Genomic DNA, 20,199 nt, shown 5'->3' with positions numbered 1-20,199 from the left:
CTTGCAAGCCTACCTCAACTAGGACAAGGAACTTGACTTGGCAAGGAACACTAATATCTCGCCACTAAACAGCATGTTAGGTATATGTGCTGGGAATGGATTTGGCTTATATTTATGACTTTTGTTGAATAGTGATGATACGGGAACTCTTATCTCATGCCGAGGCCAGATAGATGAGTGACACCAACAATCACCATAGTGTAACATAGTACTCTAGTAGTTCTCTGTTGATTCGTTAAAGAGATAGTTGACCTTAAAAATAAAATTGTCATAATTTACTCAGCCTCATGTCATTCCAAACCTGTATGATTTACTGTCTTCTGCAAAACACAAAAGATATTTTGAAGAATGTTTGAACTGTTGAGGTCAATGGGGTCCAATAGTTTTTGCAACATTATCTTCACAGAATAAAAAGTCATACAGGTTTGGAATTAAATGAAGTAGAGTAAATGACAAAATTAAAATTTTTGGGTGAACTTTCCCTTTAACTAATAGCTTGGATAGTGGCGGATCATTTCACTAGCGTTATAGCCCTGCAGTTAGACTCCTCAAGTCACCAAGTGCATGTGGCTGAATGGACTTCCAAGTTCGTGCTGTTAAACCGAGCTTTATTTTGTCTTATGAGATATTTTATGTTTCGTTGTTCGTGTTTGAAATTATCATGCTAACAGTTTGTCATCACTGTGTGCACACAGCAGTCTGAACAAACTTGTTTTTTTGGTTCATTCGTTTTTTTAATTACGTTCGAGTAGCCTACTGATTGTTCCCCTGGTCTGAGAAGGATGGACCGATACTCGACACCAGAAGCTAAAACCACTGTTGCAGTCTAATATGAACACATATGAGCAATATATTAAGTATAAGTGGAGTATGTTTAGAAATCTACACAACTAAAAGTGTGCTGATTGTTCTAGAGATGCACTGTGAACAGTGGTAAAGCTTCATTGTTGATCTTCAGCACTCTACTAAATTTAACGTAATAGTGTTATATAATGGAAAACGACATAAAAAGTTTTCGATTGTGAGAAACCGAATATGAGCAGTCATTTATGAAGCCTGATGCATTGCGATACAATTTATGACTAGCTGACAGACAGATCTTGAAGTTCTGGTGGAATTCATTGATAAGCGTTTTCTTGAAGTCATGTAGCCTAGACACTCCTTTGCTGCTGTTCAGTCATTTACCATCAACAATAGGTGATTTTTTTATATTTATTGTTAAATTTGTATAGTTATCCTTGTATAATTTATTACATTATAAATGTTTTAGACCATACGAAGGATAAGCAGATAGATCCACTTGAACGACAAGTGCTTTCGGGGCACCTAAAGCAGTGGTCGGCAACAGGCGGCCCGCGTGCAAAAACTGCACTGTAAAAAAAAAACCGTAACATTTACGGTAAAAAAACGGCAGCTGTGGTTGCTAGAATTATACTGTAAAAAATACGGTAACAGCATTTTAGGTTTTACACATTTAACTTAAATTTACAGTTAAATGTCTGGAGCAAAACACAGTTTGGCATGTATGCTCAGAGCGCATACTCGGAGCGGAGGGAATATCGTTGATGCTCCACTCCGCTCACATACTCTGCCTGACACCGCCACACAAATGTGGCTTTTTGTTAATGACTGTCCTACTACAGGATTTAACACAGAGTAACAGCTCACTACCAGTTACAAAAGACACTGTAACAGTCTGTCAGGCAATTGTAGTTGTATTTTTTATCAATTAATTTCTTAAATTATCCTTTGACTATGTTCTGGCCCACCATCTAGTGGCGAAAATGTTTTTTGGCCCCATGCCAAACTTACTTGCCGACCCCTGCCCTAAAGTGATGGGGAAAGTATACGAGATGGGAGTAAAATGTCAATGCTTTTGCATTCTATTGCAAATTTTTGCATTCTATTGCAAATTTTTGCGTTCCCCCAAGAAACATTGTGCTAGCTGGCAAATTGTTTCCTTGAGAAACTTTGCGGTACTTTGCAAAATATTTGCGTTCCCCAGAGAAACTTAGCATTAACTTGCAAAATGTTTGTTACCCAGAGAAACTTTGCTTTACTTTGTAAAATATTTGCATTCCCCCAAGAAACGTTGCGTTAGCTTGCAAAATTGCAGAGTTGTTTGTGTGTGAACTCTCTAAGAAGAACTAAAAGGGTTTGCAAGCAGAAAAAAAAACGTTATTTTATTTTTTATATTTTATTATTTTATTAATTAGATTTAGTGTTTTTATGTTGTCTTGTAAATGTTGTGTTATGTCTGAGAAACTAGGTTGCAAATTGTTTGCCTTCCCCCAAGAAACTTTGTGTTAGCTTGCAAAACTTTTGTTTTGAAGTGACATACTGCCAAGTATGGTGACCCATACTCGGAATTCGTGCTCTGCATTTAACCCATCCAACGTGCACACACACAGCAGTGAACACACACACACACACACACACTGTGAACACACACCCGGAGCAGTGGGCAGCCATTTTATGCTGCGGCGCCCGGGGAGCAGTTGGGGGTTCGGTGCCTTGCTCAAGGGCACCTCAGTCGTGGTATTGAGGGTGGAGAGAGCGCTGGACATTCACTCCCCCCACCTACAATCCCTGCCGGCCCGAGACTCGAACCCGCAACCTTTGGATTACGAGTCCGACTCTCTAACCATTAGGCCACGACTTCCACAACTTTTGAGTCGTTTGTGTGTGAACAAAAGTTTTGCGAGCGAACATAAGTTTTGTAAGCAAATGCAAAGTTTCTCTGGGAACAGAAATTATATTTCAATTCTCTTGTGTTCTCTCATAAAACGTTTTTGTTCCCCCGAGAAACTTGCGTTCAAACAAAAGAATTGTGACCTGAAAGCACTGAAATATATTTTTCTTCCAATCTCATATTTTTTCCGTCACTACGTTCGTAGCTTTCTGCTTCGGCCGAGTCTAAGTTTCAGGTGCAGTAGTTCTTTTTCAAAATGTAGACATATCAGTTCTTTCAGTGTGTAAACGCACACACGTTACACGCTTGCGTGCCTTGTCCTCGCTTCTGGACATGTCCTCTCTCCAGAGCACAGCTAACCTCATTATAAGACGCATAAACACGTGATATTGTTCCTTTAGTCTTCTTACCAAGCATTTATTGACACACATTTGCGCTCACACAAATCTGGGCTCTAAAATAGGGCACGGATCGTCTACCCACCAGCTGTCCTCCCCCCACACATGATTCATGGCTTCTCCTGTGCTCCACCACCTCATCCTCTTGTCTGTTCTACTTTGAGCTAAGCTGAGTGCTGTGCCTTCGGGATCAGGGTGGGAAAAGCTCTCACCTGAAAACCTTCTCCCCTCTTGATTTTAAGAGCTACCTACCTGCATTCACTGTCACTTCTGAACCCTTAGAAAATCCAGACCTGTGGCACATGAGTGCTTTTATACATTGTCAATAAAGCGTAAATGTATTTTGACGGTTATATACTGGGTGAATATTAAATGCACAGTGCTGCAGTGGCTTTATTATATTTAAGCCTATTCTGAGGGATTATTATTGGGCGTTTCACAGTGAAAATCACAGATACATAGGATGGCTGCCCTCTCATAGGTAGAATATTGAGATGCGCAGTTGGTCACCAAAGAGTTTTATTCCATTACTAATCCTCTTGTTTTTGTTGTTTGATGTTTATGAAAATATGGATTAAGGAAAATAAACTGGCTTGTGATGTTCTTGTATTACTCTTAACAGTAATCATTAATCCTAAATGGTAGGCTAGTTGGCGAGGAGGAATGTTTCTCTTCTTGTTTTCGTGCCACAGGAGGATCGTAGCCTGCTGAGTGATATTCAGGCAAATCTACTGAAACAATATATGAAAGACTACATTATGTCCACCTTCTCTGTTCTCTCCATTTGAAATATTCTGTGGCCAAATTGCATGACGAGATCAATTCCAAATTGGCTTGCTTTCTTTATGCTCTTCTTGCCAATGATCTCAGCACTAAATTATCAGTCTTTGTGGATCCTTATTGTCACACTGAGAGAGCTTTTTCTAGGACTTTGTATCATCTTTTGTTCAATTGTTTGTAGGATTATAGGATGCAATATTGAGATGAATATTACAGAGCCTGTTAAGACTAAACTGCTTCGTTTTATTTCTTTGCTGCTTTTTCTACGATCATATACATGATTGTGCCTCCAGAATAGATATGTTGAGATTTCATTTTGTTTTCTTGACCTTTTTGAAAAGCGTTACGGTAGATCCCCCTATTCCATTTGGAGAAATAATTAATAAAACACAATAAAATGTCAGCAAAAAACCCTGACATGAAGTTCAAAATGAGGCTACAGTATTTAGACTCCACTTTCAACGTAATGTTGAATGCTGTTCTTCATGAAGGAACCCTCTTCAGCACAGACTGTACATATCCTCGCTGTGCCACTGTGTTTGCTCTCATTAGCTTCTCATTAGTGTTGATATAGTGACTATTGGTCAGTGCTCTCTTTCCTTTCACAACCTCAGTCTCTGTGTAATTCTGGACTGTTTTTATCTTTATGCTACTGTAAGAAATAAACATGTTTAAAAATGGTTTGGCTCTTTCTGTCCAAGGACGTTGGTATACAAGTAAACAATTTTGCTCCTTGTCAGAGCTTCTTTATTTGATGCAGTACATTTTCACTACAACTTAAGTATTGAATTTATGATTTTATGAGCTCATGTTCTTTTATCAGTATGTGAGCAAATGGATACATTTTTACCACTATGGTTTATGTGCTTTGCAGCTTCTAATGTGTAAACACTGGCATTAAAAAAAAAAAAAAAAAAGTTTGATGCCCTCAATATCACTTTCCATCCAGTATACTTTTATATCACTTAAAAAAACAGCATAAACATCATGTTGAATTCTGTGATGTTTTGTGATATCAGTTTAAAACTTTCCATCCTGATAATCAACATTTTAAAAGTTAGCTAAACTTTAAATTGATTGAGCAATGACTAATTTTAGCTCTTTATTTCCATCCCTTTTGTCCTCTTGTCATAGTGTACAGTTATAATTATGTGTTTGAGCTTGACCGGGGCATATGTCTGAAAGTCTGGCACACTCATTTATAGAAATTGCAACAAGCATATGGTTTTAAATGAAAAGGTTTAAAAGAGTTCAGAATGCATCATAAAAAGAATGTTATAGTGATTCAAAATATGTTCACATGGTTGAGCACCAGTAATGTAATAGTAGTACTATGACAGTTATTGATCTCTAGTTAACCTCAATTTGATAATTCATGTAGAGCTGACAAAATCATCAGATAGTGTATTCAGTTAATAATTATACACAATTGCTTTAAATCACAATCATGTTCAAATATACATGACTCCACACAACAATGAAAAGTAATTTATGCATTTGAAACCATTTTTTATTACCATTAACAAGTGATGCATTTCATGTGACAGGTGATTAATGGCTCGTTTCTCCAAAACAGATGCTAGAAGAGATAGTTAAAGGTTAACAGTGTTGACATGAATTTTCCTGAACCATTACGACATCCCTCCTGCTAAAGAGACAGACCAACAATTCTACAAATGTAATGGAAAATCTTAGGATAAAAAGACGCCTTCAAATAGCTTGACAATGACAATAATGTTCTTCCTCATCATATGCTCATAATGATAACAATGACCATGAGGGTGATTTTAGTTAATAATCCAATCAGAAAGCATGCACAGCCCATGTGCTTTGCATCAGAGAGTCAGGACGGTTTGATGGATCAGTTATCACATCTGCAATGCCCAAATTTACCAAGAGCAGGCACTGTATATTTCCCTTCCAATTCATAATTGACAAATTACATTTCTGTACAGTTTTTACATTTTCTGCCCTGGAATGTCCAGTTTGAAGGTTCAGCAAGCAGAGCTAGAACAGGACAGGAGGAAGGTTAAGACCAAACTAAGGACCTCTATCAAGTTAAATCACACCTACATCGCTATCTCTCTCTTTCCTTAATTTTCACCCAGTTTGAGGCGGGCAAACTCATTGGCCAGCTGCAGAGCTTCCTGTATGCATTGTGTGTTTCTACCCGTGGCCTGGGCAGACATGTCTTTACCACCTCCTTTTCCGTCCAGCAGAGGACACACTTCCTGAACCCACTCACTGGCCTTCAGGCCTCGGTTTGCAACATCCTGGAAACACAACCAGAGCACATACATTGCTGAATTTAAATTGATACTTTACATATGCATTATTGTGTCTAGTACCATGCAAGTCAAAGTTATAATTTAACCATCATTAAATGTGAAACGAACAAAATATGGAATCCGAAACATTTTACTTCTGGAGGTTGGCTGTATGGCAAAGGCATGTTATTACTCCTATTTCGCTGAACATAATAATAGTAACATGTATTAAGAAAATACACTATCATTCAAACATTTAGGGTCAGTAAATGTTTTTTTTTTTTTATGCTCACCTAGGCTGCTTCTATTTGATATAAAAATATATACAATAACAGAGAAACATTGTAAAATATTACAATTGAAAAATATTTGTTTTCCGTTTTAATAATTTTAAAATTGTATTCCTGTGATGACAAATACTACTACAGCCGTTACTCCAGTCTTCAGCGTCACATGATCCTTCAGTATCATTGTAATATGCTGATTTTGTGCTGAAGAAATATTTCTTATCATCAGTATTGAAAACCATTATACAGCTTTATATATTTTTTTTGTGTAAATTGATCATTTTTTCAGGATTCTTTAATGAATTTATAGTTCAAAAGAACAGCAATTATTTGAAATAGAAATCCTTTGTATGTAAAAGTCTTCACTTTTGTTCAATTTAATGTGTCCTTGCAGATTCTAAGTATTCTTTTTTTCACAACAAGAAAATCTTATGATTTAAAGTAGATCTGGTTAAATATTTTAAGAGAGCCCTCTGCCATCTTACAGAATAAGGTCCTCTCTAACACATTTACCTGAGGCACTTGGCACAAGCAGATAATTTTCCCTGCATCGTTGTCCACAGCAAAAAGCATAGCAGCAGTCTGTGGTGAATTTGTCTTTAGCAGCTTCAGAGAGTCATTCAAAGCCTGTGGACACACAGACAAAACATTAAGACTTTCACTACAGACAATAACAAAATTCAGTTCAAGTATAGACTCGTAATTTGAAAAGACAGTGAGAGTTACCTTTGCAGATGCTCCATTCTCCATCTCCAGCACAATCAGAGGTTGGTTTGGGTTACTTTCGATGATCTCTTTTGTCTTTTCCAGGACCTAAAATTAAAACCACGTGTTCACAGTTCCAAGAACCTCAGTGACTAACTATCAGACGACAGAATCATATTCTCTTACCCTCTTCTGTACATCTGCCTTGCTGGCACGGTCCAGGTCATCCATGATCTTCTTAAGACTTTTCAGGGAATCCCTCATTTCATCCTTCCGCCACTGAGAGATGACTGCAGTGCCCAGGGCCTGAATATATATGCATACACTGATCCAGTTATACTTTGATGAATAAAATTAGACACCACTGATTTTAGACAGGTGAGAGCAGAATATGTCAGAGTGGAGCTCACCTCTGTCATATCAGCAATCTCCTTCTGAATATCTTTATTAGGGGTGGTCTGAGCCTTCACTTTCTCTGCCATGGCATCTAGTTCTAGCTTCAGTGCATCAGCTTTCCTCTGGGCCTGACAACACAAACATCAATCTGTCAAGAACTATTAGAAATGGGAATCAAGGAACTTCCTAAATGATTTACCCACCAATAATACCTAAAATACTATACTAAAAAAAGGATTTAAAATGAATATCTATTAAAAAAAAAAAAAAAAAAAACACTTCTGAATGTGTATTTACATGTTGTTACATGAATGATCAGTCAGTAATTACACTGAATAAGCTCTTTATAATTATAAAGCACATTCTTTGTGAGTCTTCGTGATTCGTTGAATAGAACAGGTTCAAATTAATAATTTGTTTGTCAATCAAACTACACTAGCCAGACTGTGCGTGCAAACAGCAAGAAAACACAACGGACATATTTAATCCTTGTATTATTTCACATCTTACTTTCATATCACATTCACATCAGACAGCAAAAAACGGTTCTACATTCCCAACCCCAAATCAGATACTAAAGTATCAGTTAAAAAACAAAAAGTGTGCACAATCCTCTAACCTTCTGAGCCTCTGCTCCAGTCACTGCCACAATCCTCCTGATTCCTTTAGCGATGGCCTCCTCTGATACGATCACGAATGGTGCAGCATGACCAGAGTTCTGCAAGTGCCTATGGGTAAAAATGACCAAACAGAAAAAAATATTGCTTTCTTAAACATTTTGATTCCATTAACAAACAAACATTACTAATATAAATTTTCCATTAATTATTAATCATTTATTCATGAAGCACAGACAGGACAAACTTCTGAATATTACAAACAAGTTGATATTTTTGTTCATATTCACAGAAAACTAGATGTGCTGCTAGAGCCCAGAGGGCCTACTTCTGCAATATTAAAAGTTTATAATATTAAAATTTGATGTTCATACGTTCCGCCGCAGAACTCGATGGAGGTGAGTGAGCCTGCAGGGCTGTTTGGATCAGCCAGCAGCTCCTCCACTGGGATGCCAATAGACACCACTCTAACAGGATCAGGGTACGTCTCATCAAACACTGCCCGCAGACCTTGGATGGCTTTAGCTGCTGCAAGGGGGGCATCCAGGGTATAAACCAGCTGATGAAAGACATATTCAGAGCATTTCAGTTTGCGAGACAAAATACGAAAAAATACAAAAGTGTTCTCAGGGACATGTAAGCTGTATATCTGTATTCAACTAATGTATTGAAAAAGAGCTTTATTGCTCTGTTTTCAGAATATCTTAGTGAAGTGAAGTGACATACTGCCAAGTATGGTGACCCATACTCGGAATTCGTGCTCTGCATTTAACCCATCCAACGTGCACACACACAGCAGTGAACACACACACACACCGTGAACACACACCCGGAGCAGTGGGCAGCCATTTATGCTGCGGCGCCCGGGGAGCAGTCGGGGGTTCGGTGCCTTGCTCAAGGGCACCTCAGTCGTGGTATTGAGGGTGGAGAGAGCGCTGGAGAGTCACTCCCCCCACCTACAATCCCTGCCGGCCCGAGACTCGAACCCGCAACCTTTGGATTACGAGTCCGACTAACCATTAGGCCACGACTTCCCGAAACTGCACAGTGAATACATGTAAAAACTGTTTCAAGCAATATGAATACAAAGCGTTTGATTTGAAAAGTGCAAGTCTGTTGAATGGGCCTGACCTTAGCATCACGAATCATGGTTGAGGCGATCTCTTCTGTGCGTCGCACTTCATCTGTGCTCATGGCTCCTTTAGCTGTGAAGTCAAAGCGCAATCTGTCTGGAGCAACCAAAGAGCCTCGCTGATCTGCCTCTCCCAGCACTGAACGCAAGGCATAGTTAAGGATGTGCGTGGCAGTATGGTTACTCATGATGGGCCTACGACGAGCCTGAGAGAGAAAAATAGGCAAATTTTTTTTGTCTAAACCAGATGCTATAAAATATTTGGTGACAAATCAAAAAGTTACAAATCTGTAACAGTTACTGAGAAAATAAATGTGTAATTAAATTATAGTTACTTGTTAATGATTACAACAGGTTACATCTGAATTTCTTCACACACACATACAGATTTGATTATTTCCCAAATTGCATTGACTGCTCTAAAATATGGTTAGGGTTAGGACACATAATAGGACATATTCTTATTTGATAATGGATTTATTTCCTATTTTGGTTTGTGTATATGCATTTTTTTGAAGATTAACTTTTTTTTCTCTCTAAAGCAGTTTCCTGCAAAATGCAAAAATTTGATTTCAAAAACAGCATGATAGCTATTAAACTATATCTTGTGTTTTTAAATCTGTATTTGACCTCAAACTATCTCAAAGTAAAAAGAGGTATTAAAGTCTGATTTTGTGGTGGCTGTGCTTTAAAATTAAATTTTTATCATCTTAATTCAAGCGATGAAGGATTTTGAGAAGTCTGATAGTAATCAGTGTTGAAGTTTAACCCTGCCTGGTTTGAATGTTTCAAAATGATTAACAGTTGAAAACATTAATTACAAATTTAGAAAAAAAAAAAAATCAAATGTAATCAGTTACATTATTTAAAGTAACTGAAATAGTTATACTACTTATTACATATTAAACTGAGTAACTTGTAATCTGTATCCTATTACATTTCCAAAGTAACCCTGCAAATCAATGATAAAACTATAACATACCTCATCCACGTGCAGAGTTAGGCGGTCTCCAACCTTCAGTGTGCCATATACCATACCAATATGCAGCACGTACCCTCCACGCACCTGAGTATTCTTCACAGTGAATTCCATCCTCTGAAATAGCACAATAGAACATGACAGCACCATGAAACATAACTAAATCAGGCAGTTCAGCTTCTTTACACAACCAATCTCTGTTTCTTACATCCTCAGCAGAGTCGTTTTCTCGGAGCATGTAGCCTTCATCAAAGCTCTGGCCACCCTGCTCGGCGTAGAAAGAAGTTTTGTCGAGCAGCACTCCACACTCTTGACCTGTGGTCACCTCATCAACAAATGCACGCTCCCTCCTGAGAGCCAGCACTGTGCCCACTGCCTGTTCAAACTCTGAGAGGGACACACAATGTCACAAGCGTGAAACCTACGCAATCAAACCGTAAAAATCAAGAGGAATAGCAAAGGTGTAATTCGTACCATAGTTGCCGTTATCATTTGAAGTGTACTTGTACTTGGGGCTGTCATCAGTGGCAGCGACACCTTTGTTTCTGAGCTCTTCAATGGCATAGATGTCCAGCATGATGTGGTCCTGGTCCCCAGAGCCTTTGCCCTGAGACTTCAACTGTGTGCACAGATTAATTAGACTCATTTACACTAATACAAAATATCTGTTCATTAGTCTGTTCATTAGAAGGGGGAGACCCAATACTTTTGGCAATATAGTGTGTCATATATATATATATATATATATATATATATATATATATATATATATATATATATATATATATATATATATATATATATATATATATATATATATATATATATATATATATATACACACACATATATACATACATACAGTCAGGTCCATAAATATTGGGACATCAACACAATTCTAACATTTTTGGCTCTATACACCACCACAATGGATTTCAAATGAAACGAACAAGATGTGCTTTAACTGCAGACTGTCAGCTTTAATTTGAGGGTATTTACATCCAAATCTGGTGAACGGTGTAGGAATTACAACAGTTTGCATATGTGCCTCCCACTTGTTAAGGGACCAAAAGTAATGGGACAATTGGCTTCTCGGCTGTTCCATGGCCAGGTGTGTGTTATTCCCTCGTTATCCCAATTACAATGAGCAGATAAAAGGTCTAGAGTTCATTTCAAGTGTGCTATTTGCATTTGGAATCTGTTGCTGTCAACTGTCAAGATGAGATCCAAAGCGCTGTCACTATCAGTGAAGCAAGCCATCATTAGGCTGAAAAAACAAAACAAACCCATCAGAGAGATAGCAAAAACATTAGGCGTGGCCAAAACAACTGTTTGGAACATTCTTAAAAAGAAGGAACGCACCGGTGAGCTCAGCAACACCAAAAGACCCGGAAGACCACGGAAAACAACTGTGGTGGATGACCGAAGAATTCTTTCCCTGGTGAAGAAAACACCCTTCACAACAGTTGGCCAGATCAAGATCACTCTCCAGGAGGTAGGTGTATGTGTGTCAAAGTCAACAATCAAGAGAAGACTTCACTAGAGTGAATACAGAGGGTTCACCACAAGATGTAAACCATTGGTGAGCCTCAAAAACAGGAAGGCCACATTAGAGTTTGCCAAACGACATCTAAAAAAGCCTTCACAGTTCTGGAACAACATCCTATGGACAGATGAGACCAAGATCAACTTGTACCAGAGTGATGGGAAGAGAAGAGTATGGAGAAGGAAAGGAACTGCTCATGATCCTAAGCATACCACCTCATCAGTGAAGCATGGTGGTGGTAGTGTCATGGCGTGGGCATGTATGGCTGCCAGTGGAACTGGTTCTCTTGTATTTATTGATGATGTGACTGCTGACAAAAGCAGCAGGATGAATTCTGAAGTGTTTCGGGCAATATTATCTGCTTATATTCAGCCAAATGCTTCAGAACTCACTGGACAGCGCTTCACAGTGCAGATGGACAATGACCCAAAGCATACTGCAAAAGCAACCAAAGAGTTTTTGAAGGGAAAGAAGTGGACTGTTATGCAATGGCCAAGTCAATCAATCACTTGCTGAAGACAAAACTGAAGGGAAAATGCCCCAAGAACAAGCAGGAACTGAAGACGGTTGCAGTAGAGGCCTGGCAGAGCGTCACCAGGGATGAAACCCAGCGTCTGGTGATGTCTATGCGTTCCAGACTTCAGGCTGTAATTGACTGCAAAGGATTTGCAACCAAGTATTAAAAAGTGAAAGTTTTTCACTTCAATACAATACAAATACAAATTAAAGCTGACTGTCTGCAGTTAAAGCACATCTTGTTCGTTTCATTTGAAATCCATTGTGGTGGTGTATAGAGCCAAAAATGTTAGAATTGTGTCAATGTCCCAATATTTATGGACCTGACTGTATATAGCTACATAGCTACACAACATTATAATCAAAAGTATGAAAGATGGATTTTTCATCTTAGATTACATTTAACAGTACTATTAGATTAGTATTTTTAATCACTGATATCGGTGCCACTGAGTTCTGGTAGTGTCCTCTGTGTGTTTTATAACTGTGAAATTATACAGAAATTATAAATGGAAATTGCACTGTTTGGAAGAATGAACTCATTTAAACCTGAGCAGCTTTCTTCTCATCCTCAAAGGCCTGCATGTCCACTCCCATTCCTCGTTCCTCAGCGATCAGGGCAGTGAGGTCCAGAGGAAAACCATAAGTGTCATACAGCAGCCAGGCTGTGTCACCTACATAAACAGTGGCATTTAAGACAGGGGTGCAAACTCGTCAGGGGTGACAAAGGTGACAAACTAAACTAACCTACTCCTCCCACCCCACCCCCACATCTACCATGTTACACGAACTTAGTCAGGGCAAATAAACCACTGTAAATCTTCATTTCAGCACTAAAATTTTGAAGCAGCTGACGGGCTAAACGCGAGGTGTTTCCCTGTCTTGAAACATGCTGTTATAGGCTGACACTTAGCGCTGCCTCCACTTGAGTGATACTAATATTACTGTACATTAAACGGTATGCTTTACTTGTAGGTCGAACAGTTCTCAAATCGACTTCATGTCAGAGTAATAGCTTACTGATATGTGAGACAAATGCTAAGGTCAAGACTGAGGAGCATTTTTGCAAAGGGTAGTGAACTAACGTAGCAATAACGTAACTTACAATCTTCATAGCTATCGCAACTGCAGCCTCACGCAAAAAAAAGCACACACACAAAAAAAAGCAGCCTCACACGGTAATCGCCATTTAAACTGGAACACCATAATTTACAGCAGTTACAAATGCATTCCGTCTGACATATGGACAGTTCCCTGCAGCGTCTAAAAGTTAGGCTTCACGAGTGAGATTGGTTGGATGAGGGAAAGAACATTTAGGTAAGCCAATCAGAGGCAGAGTAGGGCGGGTCCATTCCTTTACCAACAGGGGAAAAAAACGCTACAGATGACATGACACAGATGACTCGCTGACAACCCCGATCTTTTTTTTACAGATCTACACGATTCACGTGAATTACCTATTTCAAGGTGAAAACGGCAAATTTCGCCGAAAGGTGACAAGTTTGCACCCCTGTATGAAGAAAAAATTAAACATCAGCTTTAGAATGTGGATTTACAGTGGATTTTAGCAAAAGGGGGGAAAAAAATTAAAATTTTGAGGGGAAAAAAAATTAAATAAACTCTCTCCAGTTCAGTCCATTTCATTAAATATTAATGAGTATTAATTATAATATAGTAATAATACTAACTATAGTAATAAAACAATTGTACTGTAAAATAAAATAAATCTGTATTTAATAAGAATAATTTTACTTTTCAGAACGACAGTAAACTCACAATACTAATATTTATGCACTCTTTACATTTTTATTTTGGTGGAAAAACAGAGAGAGACCTTAAAGCTTCTCTTAGATTTATAAACAATTCTCATCATAAATTTGGGAAAATGGTTGGTGATTGTTTTATTTTCAAATGCATGTTACAAATACTGATTATGGTTCTTTGTGGTACTATGTGCTTTACCTGGTATAGTCTTGCTGTCTCCAAGACTCTGGATCTTGCGGTCCAGGATGCGGCGTCCCCTGCTAAGGGTCTTGAGGAACTGTACCTCCTCCTCATTGATGATGTCCTTTACTATATCAGGATCCTTCCTCAGCTCTGGGAAAGCATCACCCTGTAGAGAGCAATGAACCATTAAATGGCCATCAGAGAGATGTATCTAATTAAAGAGCATTTCAATGTTTCAGCAGCTGCTACTTTGAATCACTGTCAAAGCTGCAAACATGGAATCCGTATTCACATAAAAATCAGGAGAAAAATTAGTGTCTGAGAGGTAGAGGCCTTACCAGAGACTCAACCACCACATCTACCAAAGAGGCAAAGAAGCCCCTCTGTGCACCCAGCTTCTCGTGAGAGTATCGCACAGCACGACGCAGAATCCTCCTCAGCACATAGCTGCAACACAAAAACAGGGTCGCATACACATACATTGTCTATATGCCAATTACTCAGCATATAATAACACAATCATCTCACCCCCTGCCCGTGTTGTCAGGTCTGCCGGCATCAGACAAGGCAATGGTTATGGTGCGGGCATGATCAGCCAGGACACGGTATGCCATGTCAATACCATCTGTGTCTTCTGCACCAACTTTTCCTGTGTATGCCCTGGCACCTGTGCCCTGAGAACCAAGAAATTATTTTTAGTAATGTGCAAAACAGTATTTAGTCATGTTTTCTATGCTTTTCTATATTACCTTCTGAATGGCTTCAAAATAAGGGATGAACAGGTCTGTGTCGTAGTTGGACATCTTGTTTTGTAGTACAGAGACCAAGCGCTCCAGTCCCATCCCAGTGTCAATGCTCTTCTTGGGCAGAGGCTTTAGAACTGTCTCTGATTCTCTGCATAGAGAGACCAAATGCATATGCATTTAAAACAAGCCAAATGCATTTAAAACAATGCGTGCATACTTATATTATCTTTGTTTAACAAAAAAATCAGAGGTTGTGATATAGAAACCAGTGCTAAAATTCTGGCCAAAAATAAATATACACTATTAATATTTTGTTATGATTTTGAAGTGTCTAATACTCATCTAGGTTGCATTTATTTGATCAAATACAGTAAAAACGGTAATATTAAATATCATTACAATTTTTAAATGTAATTTATTCCAAAGATCAGTGTGATATGATCCATCAGAAATAATTCCAATATGATTTGGTGCTCAAGAAACATTTCTTACTTTTATCAATGTTGAAATCAGTTGATGCTTAATATTTTGTGGACAATTTTGTGCATTATTCTTTGATTAATTGAAAGTTCAAAACAACAGCATTTATTTGAAAGAACTGTAACACTTCATTGATCATTTAATTATTTAATCATCATTTAATTGAATGCGTCACTGCTGAATTAAATGATTAATTTCTTAAACTAAAACATTTACATTACTTTATTCACTGAATCAACCATATGTTAATGTTTTAAGAATTAATGAGCATATTTTAGAATTAAATCAAATTAACATTACATTTTCGCTGATACTGATAAATATTTAAAAAATCCATAACATCAGCCAATAGTGGATATGATGCCTACATTGTTGCACCAATATTGTTGTGCATCCCTTTGAACAATACATTAAATAAGAAATGGCTCCAAAAACAAATATCTCTAAGTGTGTGTAAACTTAGTAAACTGTTTCCATTGTTAGCTATAGTTAGCAAGGAGTAGTAATTTACCTGTTAAACTGGATGAACACAAGGTTCCAGATTTCAAGCACATTCGGGTCATCCATGTTGACCAGGTGGGCGGCATCTCTGCCTCCAATGCGATCATAGTGGATCTCGCTGCAGGGTCCACATGGACCGGTGTCCCCCATCTCCCAGAAATTATCTTTCATGCTCCCTGGCAGAATACGGCTCTCCTCCATTCTAAGACAGAGAGGAGATAAACAAAAAATATTTAACAATTTCACATCAATAATTTAATACACCTTGTACAGATTCTGTACTCACCCCAAGTCCAGCCAGATCTGCTTGCACTCCAGGTCAGGCTCCAGGCCTGCGTCAGCATGACCACCAAAATAAGTCACATAGAGTCGTCCAATAGGTATACCAAACTCTTTCGTCAGCAGCTCCAGTGCCATCTCGCAGGCCAGGTGCTAGAGACAGAATGAGCAAAAGAGAAATAAAGGGATGCAAAGAGAAAAGGCCAAAATTAGTTTTTCCATTTATAATCTTAGCACCACAAAAATATAGCAAAAAAAAGTAGCACCAGTACTATAAAAAAAAAAACGCCATGATTTTACAATACGTATCAGTTTTCTATCCATCTCTTACTTTAAAGTAATCTCCAAAGGACCAAGATCCCAACATCTCGAAGAAAGTATGATGGTACACGTCTTTGCCCACATCATCAAGGTCATTGTGTTTTCCACCGGCACGAATGCACTTCTGTGTATTTGCAGCACGACGAAGTCTGGCCATAGGGTGGGATGGGTCGATGGTGTTCAGGAAGATGGGCTTGAACTGTAAAAAAGAAAAAAAAAAAAAGTGTTTCCAACAACTTATGTTTGCCCATTTTTGTAAGCAGGTTAAAATCTCCTTACCTGGTTCATCCCGGCATTGGCGAAGAGCAGAGTGGGGTCATCAAGCGGAATGGTGGACGACGAGTGGACATACTGGTGCTCATGGCGGCGAAAGAAGTCGATGAACTTCTCACGGATCTGTGCAGCAGTCAGTGAAGAGTCCATGCTGGTTGTGTTTTTCTCAGGGGACTGGAGATATATATATATGCAAACACGCAGTGAGCCAGAAACCGGTTTCACAAAAACAGAGGGTGGAGTAAACATGCTGTTTGTACTGCTGTTAACAGATAACAATTAAAGAATCTGTTATGCACACCTGCAGCCTGTAAGAATATCACGCACACCTCACGATCACTGCATTAATACCGGGATGTGCGAGGGAGGAATCTGGTCAGTGAAGAAGCAAAGCTTGCAAATTCACCAAACAGACAAAATCCTCTCTGACATGCAGAGAAATTGAGCCAAGGGTAAAACACAACTAAATGACTCCTTTACGTGGATAAAAGGAACTTTTGTGAATATAAACACAAAAATATAAAATATAACTATGAAAATTAAAATAGCACAAACAACCTATACAAAATATCTCCTAGAAACTTAAAATTAAATCAAACACTTGGTCTGGAATTGAGCTGAAGTGAAGCTCCTCGGCAGGTGGAGCCAGTATTCAGCAAACAAAGACATCCCTGAAGTAATTACAGCACCACTCCCATAACAACTAATCCAAAACATAACAACATCTTTTTCCAAAAGTCAACCCATAAACACTCAAGCCATGCATGCCAGAAATCGCATCCACTGACAAAGAACTTAACCGCTTCAACATTTATGTTTAATGTTTTTACTGGAACCAATGGAAAAATTGCTTAATTTTAAAAAATCATATAATTTTTATAATGAAATTACGTATTTATGAAGATACTGGTGTTTATAAGTTTCAACCTACTCTAAATTATGCTTCCAAGACACACAAGTCATAACATTTCATTGAAAACACATGGAAGACGAACAAACTTTCTTAGGATGAATCACATTTGTTATATTGCCTAATTTGTAAGTCGGTTTGATTAAGAGCTTCTGTTAAATGTAAATGTCGTGAGATCGCAGTGCTGTCAGGCAGCACAGAGTTGTGAGGTTGCTCTTATTTATTAGCTTTTTATTTACATACTAATAAAACCCTCACTGAGATTAAATCTCTTTAAGGAGAGACCTGCCAAAGACTGCTGCAAAGAACACAAAAACCAAGCAGTGCACACCTGGCAAATCAATAACCATTTCAAAGGAATTTTTAAAAGAAATAAAAACCAAAAGGAAATGCTGACAGGGATCTTCCTTACTGCTGAGGCCTGAATATACAATTCAAACAATACAGAGTAAAACTAATCTGGCAAAGCATCGTGAAGGATCATAAAAATCAGGCATATGACATGATGCACCAAAATTAGTGAGCAGAGCAAGTCAACAGACCAAGACCTGCACACAGTGAGCTTCAGCTGACATCAGATGAAAGCTTTGGCACATAAAAATGTGAGATGAAGAGCCATAGATAATGATACTCTATGATCCTAGAGAAAGTAAATATGCTTTAGTGTAATAAGAAAATAATATTGACTATAAGAACTCATTCTCAAGAATACACAACCACATAAAATCACAATTTCCACACATATATGAAAACTGGAATATGTTTTTTGCTGCACTGCATTCATCAGTGCACTGGCATAGGCCATTCCCCTATAGACCACAAGTATGATGCAAGCTTGGACTGATTTGCACATCAACATCTCCATCTGGATTTGCATTCTGTATTACATAAGTAACCCGGTCCTTATGTCAAGGTAACTTACAAAGAGTGGCGGATACATCGTTCAGATTTATTAAATAAATCGTTCAGATTTATTTTACAATCGCATGCTTCCCCTAAGCACGAGACAAGGCTAAACTCACAATCCAGTCATTCACTGAAACACCATTTAATTGGATTCATGTGGTCTCGTGATACAGGTCACAAAGACATATAATAAAAATAACAACAAATAACGCGTGAAAGCAAATGCAAATCTTGTAAAACTTACGAATAATAATCTTGTAACTGCTTCAGAACCCAGTCACACTACTTCCTCCACGCCGGCTGAAACCTAAAGGAGAGTAGAAGCACCGCCCACAACACACATGATTGGTTCAGGAATATTGATGCTTCAGTGTACGTAGTTTCTATTGGTTTAGGATGCTTTCGATCAAAACAAAGATGAGCTTGGATATGTCAACGGCGTAAAGGACGGAACTGGATGATGCAATGATAAAGTACCAGTGCAGTGATGTTTTTTTTTATTATTTTTATTATTATCTTTATTTTGTCTTATAAAATGTGATTTACAGTCTCCTTTGATTTTTTTAATCTCCTGGATAATAAGCATTTCTTCTTTCAGAATCAATCAAAGCAACACCATTGCTGTAAATAATGGAAACTTTTTTTTGTTTAAGAAAATAATTAAGCGTGTTAACCTAAAAGTTTATTGATAGTTGAAGCAGTGATAGTAGTAGTAGTCTATACAAACGTCCAAATGGATTAAGCAGTAGAATATCATGATGCAGTGTGATGGAAGGGTAGAATTTTGCACAATACAAAAGCAAGACAAACATTTACCAAAAAACGGTACAATAAAAACGAAACAATATGTTAAACACAGTACTTTCGATTTTGTGTATTGGTTATCAAAGTAACAGTAAGCATTTCCTCACAGCAGGTGGCGATCAAAATCTTGTTTATGCACAAACCCCACATTCTGTCTCAGTTAGGGACAAGCATAAAGACAGTCACGTACTTCCTTCCTGAATTTCCTTGCAAAATATTAATAATAATAAAAAAACTTTCTTCCTGAATAAATCAGCTGTTCAAAAGTATCAATTGAATGATCAGTGATCAAATCAGTGACTTCCCTTCACCTACTGGAAGTTTTAGTTTAATTTTTAAAGTATCTTTTTCTGTTATTTAAATCATGTAATATTTCTATATTCAAAAATAAATAATTAATACAATTCAAAACCTCTGAAACTCATTAATCATCTGAAAATACACCTACAAGGCACTTGTGTGTTCTTCTGTGCCACCTCTGTAGTACAAATTTATTTCTTAAATACTGATTTCATTTGATTGGTAACTTATTCTACTTGTTTTTATTATGTTTTAATTAGAAATGTTAAAAATCTTATATATAATTAATTTGACAAAAGATGACATTTTAATAAAGTTACAAAAATGCCATTACAAATGTAAAAACTAAATTCCCTGTAAATCACTTTAAGGAGTCAAATATCGCCTCATAATGGGAGGGTTGATTTTTGATCAGAA

The 20,199-nt window shown here is 37.8% G+C and overlaps 1 protein-coding gene across 1 annotated transcript; it reads right to left on the bottom strand.

Moving 5' to 3' along the window:
• Positions 1 to 5,350: 5,350 nt before the first annotated feature.
• Positions 5,351 to 18,995, bottom strand: LOC306888129 (alanine--tRNA ligase, cytoplasmic-like). The gene is made up of 21 exons (XM_079446281.1): positions 18,923 to 18,995; positions 16,869 to 17,036; positions 16,600 to 16,788; positions 16,276 to 16,421; positions 16,000 to 16,191; positions 15,012 to 15,156; positions 14,791 to 14,936; positions 14,601 to 14,709; positions 14,278 to 14,428; positions 12,865 to 12,989; positions 10,728 to 10,872; positions 10,462 to 10,640; positions 10,257 to 10,370; positions 9,274 to 9,480; positions 8,517 to 8,701; positions 8,145 to 8,253; positions 7,540 to 7,653; positions 7,316 to 7,435; positions 7,151 to 7,237; positions 6,938 to 7,051; positions 5,351 to 6,143 (listed from the first exon to the last, which is right to left on the bottom strand). The coding sequence occupies exons 2-21, from the start codon at positions 17,010 to 17,012 to the stop codon at positions 5,964 to 5,966; spliced, it is 2,901 nt and encodes a 966-aa protein (XP_079302407.1). The 5' UTR covers positions 17,013 to 17,036; positions 18,923 to 18,995; the 3' UTR covers positions 5,351 to 5,963.
• Positions 18,996 to 20,199: the final 1,204 nt, after the last annotated feature.

This window comes from Barbus barbus (assembly GCF_936440315.1).
Source record: "Barbus barbus genome assembly, chromosome: 22".
NCBI classification, from domain to species: Eukaryota; Metazoa; Chordata; class Actinopteri; order Cypriniformes; family Cyprinidae; genus Barbus; species Barbus barbus.
This window is presented reverse-complemented; position numbering and strand designations above follow the sequence as displayed.